Source organism: Engraulis encrasicolus, chromosome 6 (genome assembly GCF_034702125.1).
Source record: "Engraulis encrasicolus isolate BLACKSEA-1 chromosome 6, IST_EnEncr_1.0, whole genome shotgun sequence".
Lineage (NCBI taxonomy): Eukaryota > Metazoa > Chordata > Actinopteri > Clupeiformes > Engraulidae > Engraulis > Engraulis encrasicolus.
This window is the reverse complement of record NC_085862.1, coordinates 36,638,369-36,653,368: the sequence shown is the minus strand read 5'-3', so window position 1 is coordinate 36,653,368 and position 15,000 is coordinate 36,638,369. Positions and strand designations below refer to the sequence as shown.

Sequence of the window (15,000 nt, the reverse complement as noted above, 5' to 3'; positions counted from 1 at the left end):
ATGAGTTGAATGAACAACAGTTATGTAATGAGCGGATACGTATCAGAATACATTAATTCAGAGTGCTACAGTATGTTACGTATACAACCTACATACAGTAGGTCACCCGTGAACTTCAAAGGATTTATAGTTAGAGGCACCAGCGACACACATGATTTGGGAAGCAGTGGGCCGGTTGAAATGAGGAAAGTGTTTTTTTTCTTCTGCTGAGCTGCTGTAGTATTTTCTGACCTGAGGACATCTAAATTATGAATGTGTCTATGAATTAATGTTGGATGAAATGAGTCCACTCTCTACTTAATTTCTCCCAACACAAAGCCACTACTTCTCATTGTTCATGAGTTATACATCAGTATGCTTGGGCATGGCACCATTTTTTTGCTGTTGCCTCGATACTTTCCTACCTTCTTCATTGCCGATACAAAAAGATTTTGTTTTGTTAAGAAGACATCTCCAAATGATGACAAGTGCAAGACTTCTGCTTCTGTTTACGACAATCATATTTCCTATATGCACCCTCCTCTCTTCCTTTCTTGCATCCCTCCATTCTTCAGCGCAGATTCACCTTCTTTGCTCTTCTGTAGCTATAGTTACCAGCACATTTTGCAGTGACTCTCGACTGTCACCGTGTGCGATTGCCTGGTGTGCTATTTTCAACAATAAACATGTGCTTTTTGTTCCGCCGCCTGCTCTTTTCCGCTATTAATATTCCCTGCTAATGGCGCTTGGCAGGGGTGGATGAGCCGTTTGCGAGGCCTCAGAGGTATCTGTGAGCTTCTGTCTGACATGAGATTAGAACTCTTATCTCAACTTCATAAATTATTTAAACTTTTTTTGAAGCTGCTACTCCTGCTACATCTAGCACCACTCCACCCTGCCTTCTACGTACATTTGTACTTGTGCTGTCGTTCATCTACAGTTGCCATGGAAACCTCGACAAAAAAACTACTTCTTTTATTATTTTTCTACAGTATCCAATTCTCTAGAGGACCTCTTAAAAATGTTGCTATCCCACATAACCGTTGCTCTCCCACAGATCCACCACCTCCTCACCTCACCACTCATCCTCTCTCCCGTAACCCCTTTTTAGATTTCCCACACGCCTTCTGTGCCCTTCAGTCTACAGCACCCATCACAGCTGCTCATCGCGGCTCTATATCAGTTCAGTTACTCAATTCATTCATGACCAATTCACTCACCCGCTAAATCTGTGTACGCATTTTGACCAGGCCACCTGCCATTTTTGCATTTCTGAATACTAATGGAGGCTTTTTTGGTTGTCAATGTTTGCATTCAGAAAGAACAGAATCCCCAGCCCAAGTTTATCAATTGAGAAACTTTTCCCATCACTTTATGTTATTGCCTGATATGCCATGTTGCTATGAATTGTCATCATAATATATTACACATGCAGTTATTGATGTCAGATTGGAGTCCACAAACCACATATCACAAAAAAATTACAATGCACTGATCAGTTGACTCCAGAATAGTCACCGTATATGATCAGAGGTGTCAAAAGTAAAAGTAAAAGTACTTTTGTGGTGTAATTACAACACTAGCACATGGCATTACATAGCTGTTACACCATTTACTCCATTGTACCTAATGAGAAAGACAGACTGTGTTGTTACTGAAAAACAATGAAAACCTAACAAGGATCCACTAAAAACTTGATCCAACCAGTGCAGAGTTAGCTGATCGTAAGACAAGTACACAGGTCTACTGGTTACTCAGATTAGTTACTTGTGTCGGAAGGAAACTGTGTTTCTTTTTTTACTTTTACTTTTACTTTTGACACTTCTGGATATGATTGAGTACCAACAGCGTGAACATTTCATCAGTCTTCATATTTGGTCTATATTGGACCAAGGTCTTCAACAGCACATTAAAGTGACCTCTGGCGCTGCTCTAACTTCCATATTAGTATGCAGCATGAGGAAAGACCTTGTCTAGCGATTCAGCCATACTTCTCTCTTATCAGGACAGTCGAGCGAAGCTTCTTTAATCATCTCCACGGTAACAGGGCAGCAGCAGAGGAGAAGACAGGCAGGCGAGGGAACCAATGACAACAGAGGACAATGGAATGTTTACAGGTCGAATCCCCCCCCCCCACCCCCCTCCTCCTCCTCCCCCACCCCCACACGAGCGCTGGAGCTGAGTTAGTGCTGAGTCAGGCTGCTAGCAAAAGGGGCTACAAACCTGACGCTCTAATAATAGATCCGCAGCTCATTTCTTTCAACTCATTTCAGGTAGCATCCTTGTGAAACAGGGATAACAAGTTATGGACTACCCATCTCCTGCCCTGGCATACTGTACAGTACTACGCATGCAGGCAGGGGAGCCGTGTGTAACAACAAAAAAATCCCTGACGACAAAGTGTGAATAACTATGCCAAAACACTGCAGCAGCCTAGTCAATTTGCAAGAGGCGGGGCGGTGCGCGGTGGGGGACTATCTGCCAGTAAAGCCACTACTGCCTCTGTGGGACCTCTGTCGCTATGTGGACTCCCTGAAAAAGCCTTAGTCAACAACTCTACTGAGAGCTTGAGAGACTCAGAGTGGCTCTCTACTCTGGGGACTGCATTGTTGGATGAGGCCCCTGTTTAAGTTTGGGGGACGTGGAAAACAATTGCTTGTTTTTCATGTTGACCTGTGTTGGTGGAATGGGCCATGTTCTGTGTGACAACAACAAATGATACGTGAGGTAAACAAAAACTAATGACATCCATGTCAAGTACTCTGTTCTACCTCGTATCCTTTCCATCCAGAGTATAGTATCTAAGCAGAGTCAGTTAGGGATGCAAATTATCAATTAATTCAGTAGCCTCTTACTGCAGCAGGGGTCGCCGGCGACCCTATTCACTTGCTGAAAATGCTTAACTACATCATAACAACATTGCTGTGACATTACAGAGAGCCATAGTGCTGCGCTTAGGGGTTAATCGTTAGTTGATTGACCTTATCAGTTGACTTACGATTAATTGATAAGCGGTGCCCCCCCACCCATCTCAATGTCGTCCCCCCCTCCCCCCAAAAAATAAAAAAACAATTTAAACTATATTTAAATATTCACACCCCTCTTCACACACACTCTTCACATGCCCATTCTCTTTGTCAGTCGAATTGGCTAACGCTCATCTATTAATTGTTTGCATCCCTAGAGCCGGCAGGTCTGTGGCTTTTCGTGACACAATATTTTAAAGATGAGGTATTTGGGCTCCTTAGGATTCACTGCAGTGCAAATTCTACTCAAGTCCAAGGCTGTATTGGGTTTCTCTGAAGGCCATTTCAGGGCTGTCTTCAGATCCGGCAGCTCACCTCGCGCGTGACAGCCTGGAGTGAACCAGGCAGTGCGGGTATTGTTTGTGACCATGAATGTGTCTTTTGCCCATGAAATACACTCTTCTTCCCAGGCTGTGGATACAAGTGGCATGCTCTGTTGTGAAATGCTGCTTTCATGGGGATCAGTGACTAGCCCTAACAGGCTTTGTTATGGATAACGTAGACGAAATGCAAAAGTGGAGACATCCATTTTCTTAATCCTGAAAAGTTTTAAGTGTAGCAAGCTCCCAGAGAAAAGTCATAGAGGAGTAAATGGCACCGTAACACAGATAAATATCACCACAGATGGAAGTTTTGCATAATCCATGTGCCATTTGATTTGGATCAACTGCTCTCAGACAGATTTGTCCTATCCACCCCCCACCCCAAGAATACCCCAGCTGACACGTAAACATACTAACACAGACAAGACGGATGAAATAGCGTACGTGGATGATGGCCCTTGAATGATATCATCAGATATATTTCATTCCCATGAACACCTTTAGTCATGAAGAACAGACACAGTTTAATCAAATCTATTCAAAGCATACCTCTCCTGTATCATAAACCGCTCACATTTCAGAGTCTGTAGCATTTCCATGCAGCTAACTGAATTACATTTAGTGATGTTCTCGTCAATTTCTTCTATCAAGAGCATAGGCGCAATATCACACTCCCACTATCAAAGGGACAGGGGTGTGTAATTTAATTTGTGATTAAACGGATTAAAGTGTGCTAAGTGTTAACTCAAAGCTCCAAACACACTAAAAACCTAATAAAAAGTTAATCACATAAAAAAGCTCCAAACACTTCTTAATGAACATGATCCACAAAGGGCAAGTGCTCAATAGCTGTTAATAGAATAATTAATTAAGACGACGACAAGTGATTAATCTAATGTTTAAAAACACCTGATTTCTAGCAGAATCTTAAACAACTCTCGAGAACAGCCCAGCATGAATGATAATGGCAGTGAAGAGATTCGAACTACGGATCCATTCATCTGTGTTAATGAAAACACCAAATTGGCCCTGCCGTGGCCAACCGGTAGGGTACTCGTCTGCCATGCAGCCGACCCGGGTTTGATTCCCGGCCCGGGTCATTTGCTGACCCCTTCCCGTCTCTCCCCATTCACTTCCTGTCCACCTCTCACACTGTCCTGTCATCAATAAAGTCAGAAAAGACACAAAAAATCTTAAAAAATAAAGAAATCACCAAATCTCCCACAACACCAGACAGATTATAAACTGAGATGTATAGTCTGGCGTCGCACCATAGGCAAACCATTGGTGTTCAAACTGCTCAACTGCACGTAACAGGCCCGTGCGGCCATATCGTCAGTTTGCGCAGTCTCCTCAACGACTCAAAAAGCAAAAATAACTCGAACAGCTAGAGTCGTATTGTGATTGAAGGACATGGCTAGACAGAAAGTTGGCTCAACTATGATTATCTCCTGAAGGCCACCCCCGGCCAACCCGCCAGGCAAAAAATATCGAGCCGCTTTAGGGCTTGTCTTTACCAGGCTACAACAATTGAATATTAACTAGTGATATGTGGACATCACTAAGGCCAGATGATGATGCATTGGTAACTGAAAGTCAACAACATTGTAGGAGCGCTAATGAGTCTGCTGGGTGTGTCTTGTATTCTATCCATGACAGATGCTTCCTCAGACTAGACATCTTTATCTCTCTAACCCTCCGACCATCCTCCTCAGTGCATGACTTAACCCCATGAGGTAAGAGGTGGCATGACAGTTGTGTCGTGTCAACAGCAGCATGTGAGGTAATGCTGACTCAATGCTTCTGACACAAGGCTAAGCCTCCTCTTCATCACCTTTGTGCTGGCTGGATTACGCCGTGCGCCGTCGTGATTATTTAAGGAACTGCGCCGGACTAAGCACTGAAGTCCTTCAGCAACAACACTCTCGCTCCCCTGTGGCCCGTATTCAGCTGTCAGCCTTGGCCCTTGCACACGTTTCTTGCTGTGATCATCATTCATTCGTATGCGGCACGTTCACTAACTTCCTTTTTTTTGGGCAAGGTTCCATGCGTTCATTGGAATTCTCCGGGAACGTTCTCTCAAACGGTGTAGAATTATCGGCCTCGGCTAAAAGATTTGCAACACATCCAATTAACTGCAAATTGCACGGTAACTCTCCTCGCCACGGAATCCTCTCCCAGCAAGTGAAGAAAAAGGGAGAGAGAGTATAATTTGTTTTAGTCCTTCGGGGAGCACCGGCACATTGATGTGAAGTAGAGGCAGGTGGGCATTAATGAGATCTTACTCTATCCCTATCCTGAGGCCAGGGAGCCCTCTAAACTCAATGCTGCCCAATACCTCTCTCTCTCTCTCTCCCCCCCCCATCTCTCTCTCTCTCTCTCTCTCTCTTTCTCTCTCTCTCGCTCTCTCTCTCTCTCTCTCTCTTTCTCTCCACTGCATGGTCTATAGTCTCCACAGCCAGCACATACACGGCCTGCAATACGTTGGTTCTGACTGAGCAGTTAGTACTTTTATCAGATTCACCTTACATTCACACAGCAGGGCAAAGAAGTAAAATGCTTCCTGATTCCTGCTATTCATCAGTGTCCAAGGCCAGGAAGAAAATCAAAGCTGTTTCATGTCCCCACCCATGAACAGAGAGAGCTCCTCTCCCTCTCTCTCTCTCTCTCTCTCTCTCTCTCTCTCTCTCTCTCTCCTGAAACATAATCTCCTTTAGGCGGATCAGGAAACATTGCTTGTTATCAGTTTAGTTGCCATATTAAGCACACCCAGCCTGTGTTCTGTTCTGTCTGTCTGCATAGTTGGGATGCTAGGCGGGGGTCTGTTGTTGAGCAAGAGGCAGGCCCCCGTAAAATAAAGAGACGGGTGTCTAATTGGCTTGCACAGGCCCTGTTGAGAAGTTTCTATTGTTTGTGCTGTTTTTGTTTGCAAGCTCGTCGCGAGAGACTGGAGGCCTACACAGTGCGTGTGTCTATTCCTGGTTCGCAGGAAAGGGACAAGTTTTGAAGTGTGTCCCCAAAGACAGTGCTGCTGCAAGCATTATTGTCTTCCACCACAGAATATCAAGACTTTACATATCATGAACTCTTTTATTAAGACCTATTATTTTGCTATTATTTTTCTCCTCTCTTTTTATTTCCGCCGGGCTGTTGTTTATAAACAGCAAGCTCAACGGGGTTTATCATGCGGGAAATGCGTTAATTAACAAGGTGCTGAGCACACAGCTTTCATAGTTTCCTTTCAAGTCACCACTCAGAAGTTTCAAGTGATTATGCTGTGATTTGTACTGTACAGTACAATCTTTATGGACACTTCAGCACAGCAAGGTTGAAAGCTGACAGAGTATTGGAACAGTGTGCTTGCTCTCTCTCTGTCTCTCTGTCTCTCTGTCTCTCTGTCTCGCTCTCTCTCTCACTCGGCATGTAACATTCACATTCATACAGAACGCAGCAATGAGAAAGAGTGTTCCCAGCGTTTCATTGTCGTGAGGAGACAGCAGCCCTCTCCCAAAAGCACAGTGCCATCTCAGCTGGGTGTCAGGCGGTGGAGAATGGCAAGTAGACGGATGGGGGGGAAGTTTCTTTCACGGGCCCTGACAGCTCCGCTCCTGCTGAAAAGGACGGCCGTTTGGGGGCTAGAACAGCTGACCTGAACACAGGGAGTCAGCACAAGTCCTGTCTTCGCCATGCCTCGCTGCCTGCCCCCCTCCCTTCCAAACAGCCTGTGAATTTAAAGCCACAGACTCCCAGGACACCACAGAGAGCAAAAGAAACACGTCAACATGCCCACAGCCAGAATCAGAAATAACAACTAACACTTGTCCAATAGCACTGTTATTACATGTTTGGAGGGGAAGAGTGAACCGTGATGGGTTTTTTTTCTAATTAGGGAAGACAACACAGAGGAATACTGTGCACAAGAGTAAGGAGAGTGTCTTATTAAAGGGGCCAGAAGGCAGTGTTGCTACACCACCATACAACACACTGGAGCTCATTGAGGAAGACACCGATTGAATTCAAATGTGGCAGTGAGCTGCGGTAAATCTAGAGAGGCTGACAAGCCACGGCACATGATTGGCAGGGCACGGGCGTACTGGGAGCGGATCATACAAGGGGTCACAATGCAAGGGCAGAGACCTCCCAGTGCCAGGGTTGACACACACACAACTACTGTACTATACATGTCACCAGCCGTGTCCCCAGACAGCATACATTACAGAGTCTTAAAAATAGCCATTTTATTTAGACTACCACTGCATTAATAGTGTGGAATATTAATAGCGTTTGGTCTAAGCTATCCATAGAGATTCTAAACTTAGGTTCATATTTTTTTCTGACCTCTCGTTAAACTAAAGAAAGGATCTGGCTCTCAGCGTGAAATACCTTCAATAAGTAGCCATATTCCAAACTGTGTTTCTCTGTTGTGGATCAGCTGCAAAAACACAGTGATATGAAAGACTGAGCGAAGGAGACAACCTACTGTGCGCCAGAGGAGTGGATGCATTCGGTGTAGGCTACTGTGCTGGAGAAGTAGGATAAATAATTCACATAACCACTGTTAAATTGTATCTGGAGACAGTAATATTGCAAAAGTCCACTTATAGATATGAAACGAGACGTCTGTAATGTTCATGGGGTAGAAAAGAATGCACACTTCGGCCATGGCAATCACATGTGAATGGATTATGATATTGTTAAAGCGCCTCCACCAATGTAAAAAATATATATGTTTGACAAAAGCGTCGTATCAAAACCAACCAAGCTACGACAATATTTTGTTGGAACGTGCATTTGGACATGTTGTCAAGGCAAGACAATAAGTGAGTGAACGTTGTGTTGTATGAAAAATAACAGAGGGCTCCTCTTTGTTTTCCCCATTGACGACCCACTTACCAGTTTGGTAAGAAAGTGGCATAGTCGCGAAGAAGAAAACCTGACACAATGCAGCTATTATGCAGACGTAATGTGGCATAAAAACTCACTTCTAACGCGAATGCGGAGCAGATAAAGCGGAAAAGCGATACATGTAGAGGAATTTTATGGAAACCGTTATTCCAATCTCTTTGTCAGCTGCCTTGCCGAAACCACACGGTAAAGAAAAAAAACTTAGACAAGATTTGCAAAAGAGCGCTCACCATAGTATGAAGAGGGGACCTCCGTTTTCCTGGCCATTGCAGAGCAGACGGCAGATTTCTCGCGTGTCTTTGTTTTTGTGATTGCATATGAGGTTTTGGGATGCGAATAGCGCCTCGCTCGCTAGCCCCGTCCACGAATATAATGCGAGTCCTTGATTAGAGCAGTCTGGGCCACGCAGCTCAACGTCAGCCGTGTTTACAGCACGGGACAGCGTCATCTACAGTGCGAGCCAAAGCGAGCACAGCTCCATAGCCTTTCTACCTATAGCCGTCCCACAGGCTATTCGCCCCATTATACAAAATTTGGCCGCAGTTCAATGGATTTGCATTAGGGGCGCTGTTCAGACAGAGCAGATTGGGGTTCCCCTATTGGGCTGGGGCTAATGGCCCACAATAAGTCCTCCCTAGCAACGGAAACCTGGACATATTACGGTCGTCTCTGACTGCAAATTAAACATTAAAATTTAAAACACAGTAACCTAGGAGTTATATCCGTCTAGTTTCTTACAGCTTCGACATTTGTGAGTCAGTCTTCACTAGCTTCTAGCTAAGGAAATGACGACATCCAATTGGTGAATGGGGAACTAAACCGGATGCTAACGTCGGCGAGACGTAGCCTAGCCACAAGCTAACTGACAAACGTGAGGCCAAAAACTCGGCCGATCGTGATGTACGCCACAAATAGACCAATCGACCTCATATTTAGACACTACAATGTAGATTTCTGCCTTCGATTTTCATCAGTTAAGAAATCTAGCGTCGGATTAACACATTTTTAAGGTAGTAAAAGCGAGTTGTCGCCATGTTTGTTTTCCAGAATCACCCGGGTACAGAGCTCACGTGCAGCATTCTGGGTAATTGAGTTTCACGTTATTCATGCACAAAATGCGTGTTTTTTAAAAAATGCAATGACTTTAAAAAATCAAACCAAATGCCATTTGGAAGGGCAATTTACACTTCCTTTAGGAAAAATAAAATGAAAACCGGTGACCTTCCATATCGGACACATCAGTTGCGTCTATTGTGGAGCTTCATAGGACCCCCATTCATTCTGACGGCTCTCCTCTGCTTGAACATCGCCGCCCCGTGGACAGTACCACCCGGAAGAAGCTGCCAGTTTGGCCTCTCCTCTATAAATCCTCTCTGACAGCTCGACAAAACACCGGAAGCTTTCTTAAAGGGACGCGCACGCATTCCACGAGCTATCCGGAGTGGTCTCGAGGTTTTGTTTGAGGATATCACACATGATGGAACACACAGTGATGACCTCTTTCAGTTTTAATAACACCCAGACACACATTTTTATGTCTCCCCTCCCCATATGTTCTGTAGGTCTTAGCCCTGGTGTTTAGTGCGTAATTGCTGCCAAGAATATAAATTGTAAGGTGTTAAAAAAAAGCATGTGAGATTTGCAGGCCATGTAGCTGCTTTACTAGGCTTATTAGGTCTATGTCATACACTACAGTAGTAGGCTTTTTGATTTTCATATCTCATGTAGCCCAATCTTGTCTGGAATGATTTGTAGAATGAATGATAGATTCTTCATGTGCTGCTATCCAAACATAGTGGCAAGTATGTTTACTTTTTTTAAAAAAAATCCTGTAGAAAATCAAGATTAGGATTATGCCATTGTAATTCACATCATTCCAGTCATACAAAGAGGCATTTGTCCAAGTAGCCTATACCATATACAGTCCAAGTTTCATTATTAATCAATGTGTCTCTGTAGTTTTAAGAAAATAAAAGAATGTCGCCTGATCAACATCAGGGAAACCTAGAGGCTCTGTAGCCATTGTACAAACAGACTATACTGCCACAGTATTATACTACTGTATGTGAGGAGATCGTCTTTAGACAGAGCCTTGCATGTCAGAGGTGCACCACTTTAAATGGATTAGACTTAGAGAGTGACCTTTACTGACAGTAAGAGGGAGGACTTTAATCTCAGCGGTGTTTCCTGTTATTATTATATTGACAGAGTGTGTTCAGGACATTACTGATAAGAGCCGTGACACATACGCATACAGTATACACAGTTTGCCTGCTCAGGGGTCAAATCAATAAATATTATCTAAATATATATTATCTATGTCCATTAAGGACACAATCCTTCATATATATATTGAGGTGTTTGGCACTAACTACACATCCATGCACTGTGACGGATAGGCCTACAACAGCTCATGGAAACCCTGAACAACAATATAGGTTATCATTTCACATTCTTTGTAGGAAAGGAGAAAATCCTACATCTTTTCTTGCCCACCATCCAGCAAGAAACTCAGAAACTCAGAAACTTCCATTGTAAGTATTTGTCTACAAGCACCACTTTCTTACCAGAGGGGGGCAGTGTCACACCAGTATTTGGTGCTTAATCCACTTTCCTAAAAAAGCTGTGAACAAGAAAAGAACACCAACTTGAATCCTTGTGTACAATTATGATCAAAGGTGTTGTTTGAACAAATCCAACCTTGCCAGCATTCTGCTTGACCTGCATAAAAGACATTTGCATGCTGTATAGGTCAGGAATAACCTTTATCACTGGCAAAATTAGATGGCAATCTCGTGGATTTAAGTAACCATCTTGGGTGAATTTAACACAATTACCTTGTGTTCACATTTAATGCAATTTATAGCTATAAAAACTCACTGTCATCCCCTGGTTCAACATCATTTCCATACGGTAGCCAAATGGGTGAGGGACTGATTTGTTTTAAGAACTCAATCATTCTGACAAAATGTGTTTCAATTACATTGAATCAATACATAATACACAAGTTTATTGAATATGAATTAACGGTTTTAATATAACTCAATTGTTTAATATGTGTGTAATTTGTTGCATTTGTGTGCAACCAATGTGCACAACAGAATTCAGTAAATCCAACAAACTTTTTTTTCAGGGTGGCTTACAAACCATGCTAAACCAAACCATTAGGACCACCTGATACACGGATGATGGATCAAATCTAGACGTCTGTTAAATTATCGATGGATGTGGATAAGTTGACAATTTACAATACCCTTTACAGACATCAGAGCAGTAGTTCTAACCTTTATTTTTTTTGGGGGGGGGAAGTGAAACAAAAGAGACAAGACAACCTTTAAGGCACATTAAAATAATGCAGGTCATGCAAAAGCCTGTTATTAGTTTTAAGAATTAATAATTCCACTTAGTTATAAGGTAAATTCAGACTATATCATTGACTCCCACCAGGCACTTGAGCAAACCTGAACAATCAACAATAGTTCCTGCAAAACAAGTATAGATCACTTGGTACACCGAAATGCACTTTTACCACCGCTGAGGTAGCATGGTTCCAAACAGGGTTTTTTCTGTTTTCTAAACGCAAAGGGTTTTTTTACATAGCATGGCTAACAAAATTGTACAGTATGCATGTGCCAGAAGGGCGTACTCTAGATTACCTCAAACATTCTTTTAGTGTTCTTGTGCGTAAAGACTGGTTGTAAGAAACATTGCAGTACATTATATTGCATGTTCTTTTAGCCAAGTTATTTAGCCGTTATTATGGTACAAAGTCATAGGAACATTGGCTACAGTCCCTTGAGCAACGTACATTTAGGTGCCTTGCTCAAGGGCACTTCAGCCATTGATGAGGGTGTAGGAAACTACCTACTCTGATATGCAGGGCACACTTGTTGTTCTTTATTAAGTGGTGTTTATACAGTGTGCTTGCACTGCAATGTAGACTTATTAAGGTAGGAAGGAGAATAGCAGAGTATCAGCAGGGAACAGCAGAGTATCTCAGATGTACATGATTGAATTGTGACTTAGAATACTGAATAGACTTAAGGCACACTCCTTGTTCTCCCATCATTCATTAAATGTACTTGCAAAGCAAGGGACTCTTATTGTTCTCCAAAGGCATAGTCAGAGTCACGATTTATTTTGATTATTGAACATTTGCCTCTGCTACTTAAGATAAAGGCACTTTTGATATAAAGGCCTTTGAGATAAAGGCACTGTTCCTCTAAAACTCTTAAAACGGTCAGCCCAGCGTTGACATGTCTATTAAGATTCTCATTCATGCATCTTAGTCAGAGGAGCTTAGTTGTAGGTGACTGGTACATCTTGACATTTGTCATCTGGAACTGGGTTGGTTTAACACTCTGCAGAGTTAAATTCCTTTGATCTCCACATCTGACTTCGAACTGACAAAGTCTGACAGAACAGCAGACAAAGCAGCTTCAAACTACATGTCCAGTTGCCTACAACTAAACACTTTTGACAGTGGCCATGGTTTATCATATTTGGATTAACCCTTCCTCTTCTCATTTGGCGGTTACAGTTATGTTGTCTGCAATAAAGGGTGGAATGTTTAGGCTATTAAGGTTTGACAGTATTTCAAGGTCATCCTTTCTCCCAAGGTCCTATGATCTACAGTCAGTCTAAATCCCTGTTCTCCAGTTATTACAAGTTATTACAAAAATATTGATTGTATATACAGCAGGCCTAAATAACTCCGTCCACAGCTATAGTGTTAGCTGCTAGTAGTGAGGCACATTATTGTTATTAACCTGTTGCCATTGACAGTCTGGCGATGAGGACATAGGACCTGGGCAATATTGGCACACTCCCATTGTTTGACAATGTAGAGCTTCACTCTAGCAACTAGAGTATGGATAATTAACGGCCCTAAGCATGACGTGCCATTTGAAGTGTAATGCATACAAAAGTCAACTATTCACGTCAATAGAATGTGAAGAAATAATGCTACACTAATAATATCTATGCTGACCATTATAATTAAAGCTATGTCCTGGCCCTACCAGTTAACGGTGGGGCACTCATCTGCTACACGGCTGACCCAGGTTCGATTCCGGCCCGAGTTCTTTGCCAGCCCTTCCCCGTCTCTCTCTCCCCATTCACTTCTCGTCACCATCTTCACTGTCCTATCGAATAAAGGCGTTTATTTGGCATATTTGGATTTCTCTCAATCAGCTTTAGCCTGGCCGTCTATGGACATGTCTGTTCATCACAGAGATACCAAAATCACACAGGAAGTGCATTAGATATGTAAATACACAGTGTGTAATATTACGTGGCAGGGGATTCAATTCAGATATGGGCATGCCCATAGACGGCCATTCAAAAGCTGGTTGAGAAATTCAAATTATTCAAGTAACGGAGACAGCAGCAGAAAATATCAAAACATGATGAGGACCACTCTACTTTATTGCAGACAACTCAGAAAAGGGACTAAATGTTCAAAATAATGAGTGCATTTATCCTTTAATGTAGACTGCAGTTACACTCGGTAGCCTATTTAGATTGAGTTAATGTACAAAACTTATGGTAGATTTTGGAGGACGGAAGTAGGCCTGCAGGTTGGGGGAGGGAATTGTTTTAACTTCACATATACAGTAAAACCCGACATTTTAGCTGTTTTCAGCTTAAGCAGTTTTTAATGTTTTCTTGTATAGAGTTAGGCTCGCATGAATGATGACTGTGTTAATTATACTAACAATGTAAATTTTGCTTAATATCTTTGTTAAAATGTTTGGTAAGGAACTATATATTACTAGTGTTATTTAGCTTATGCCAGTTAGTAGTATGCACAAAGTTATTCTTACGAAGTTATTTCACTCGGTGGCCATCTTGGTGACACTTTCGGGCATCTATTCCAAATTAGTAAGGCCAGACCTTCTCAAAATAAAGGGGGAAACATGAGTTAAGGACCCACTTGAGTTAAGGACTAACAAACGGTCGCAAAAATCATATGGTTTAAACCACCATGAAATGATGATTACACTAGTGTGTTTTGTTGCCTCTTGTGAATCAAATGAAAACTTTTAAAGCCCCTTTTGACACAGGCTATTTTGACATTGCATAGGCATAGTAATTCTATAACAACATGAGAAAACAGTGGAGCGCTGTTTGTTTAGTTCGGCATAATGATTGGCTGTTTGTAGCAAAACATGTGGGATATTTACAGACACCCATCATACTGGCGTTACAAACTGTCCCCATTCATTTCTGTGAGCAATTTCTTCAGTGCTCCATCTCCTCTTAGGTAAAAAAGTCTCCGGTAGGCTATGCATTCTAAAAATGCTAATTGTACTATCAATTCTAAATTTGCTAAATTGTTAGGTTATGGTAAGAAATTTATGAAACTGTAGTTTCAGTTTTCCATGTTAATCAGGTATGCTTCCGAAGCTAATTGAAAGCGAAAGCCTTAGGTTGAAAATTCTAACAATTATGCTACACAGGCAAAGTAAGACATGCTAACAACACTGTCTATGCTCACAGTGCCAATTACATTAAAATGTTAAGTTATTGACGGTTCTCAGTGCTATATACAGTCGCTGAAGTTAGTCAGCAAAACTTTGTAAAATGCTTCTTTTATGCAAAACATTCTAACTTTTGGCACAAGCAAGCACACTTCGCATTTCCTGAGAGAATGCAATCTAGCTCCTACGGGTACAGGATTCAAACCTGCAAACTTCTGATTCCAAGACCAACACCCTAAATATTAGACTGCATTTGCCACAAAGTACTTCATTTAGCTGTTTTGT

At 42.3% G+C, this 15,000-nt stretch overlaps 2 protein-coding genes across 6 annotated transcripts in view; both read right to left on the bottom strand.

Annotated features, from left to right (window-relative positions):
• slc44a5b (solute carrier family 44 member 5b) overlaps positions 1–8,705 on the bottom strand; it is a 78,093-nt gene extending 69,388 nt beyond the window's left edge. For all 5 annotated transcript variants that reach the window (XM_063201458.1, XM_063201462.1, XM_063201463.1 and 2 more), the window contains exon 1: positions 8,464–8,705. In XM_063201458.1, the coding sequence (XP_063057528.1) occupies positions 8,464–8,500 (37 nt within the window). In that variant the 5' untranslated portion in view covers positions 8,501–8,705. The remainder of the gene's footprint in view (positions 1–8,463) is intronic.
• Positions 8,706–11,264: 2,559 nt separating this feature from the next.
• naprt (nicotinate phosphoribosyltransferase) overlaps positions 11,265–15,000 on the bottom strand; it is a 33,234-nt gene continuing 29,498 nt past the window's right edge. The window contains exon 13 of the mRNA XM_063201457.1: positions 11,265–15,000. This exon is cut by the window's right edge and continues 95 nt beyond it. Coding sequence (XP_063057527.1) covers positions 14,988–15,000 — 13 coding nt within the window. The 3' untranslated portion in view covers positions 11,265–14,987.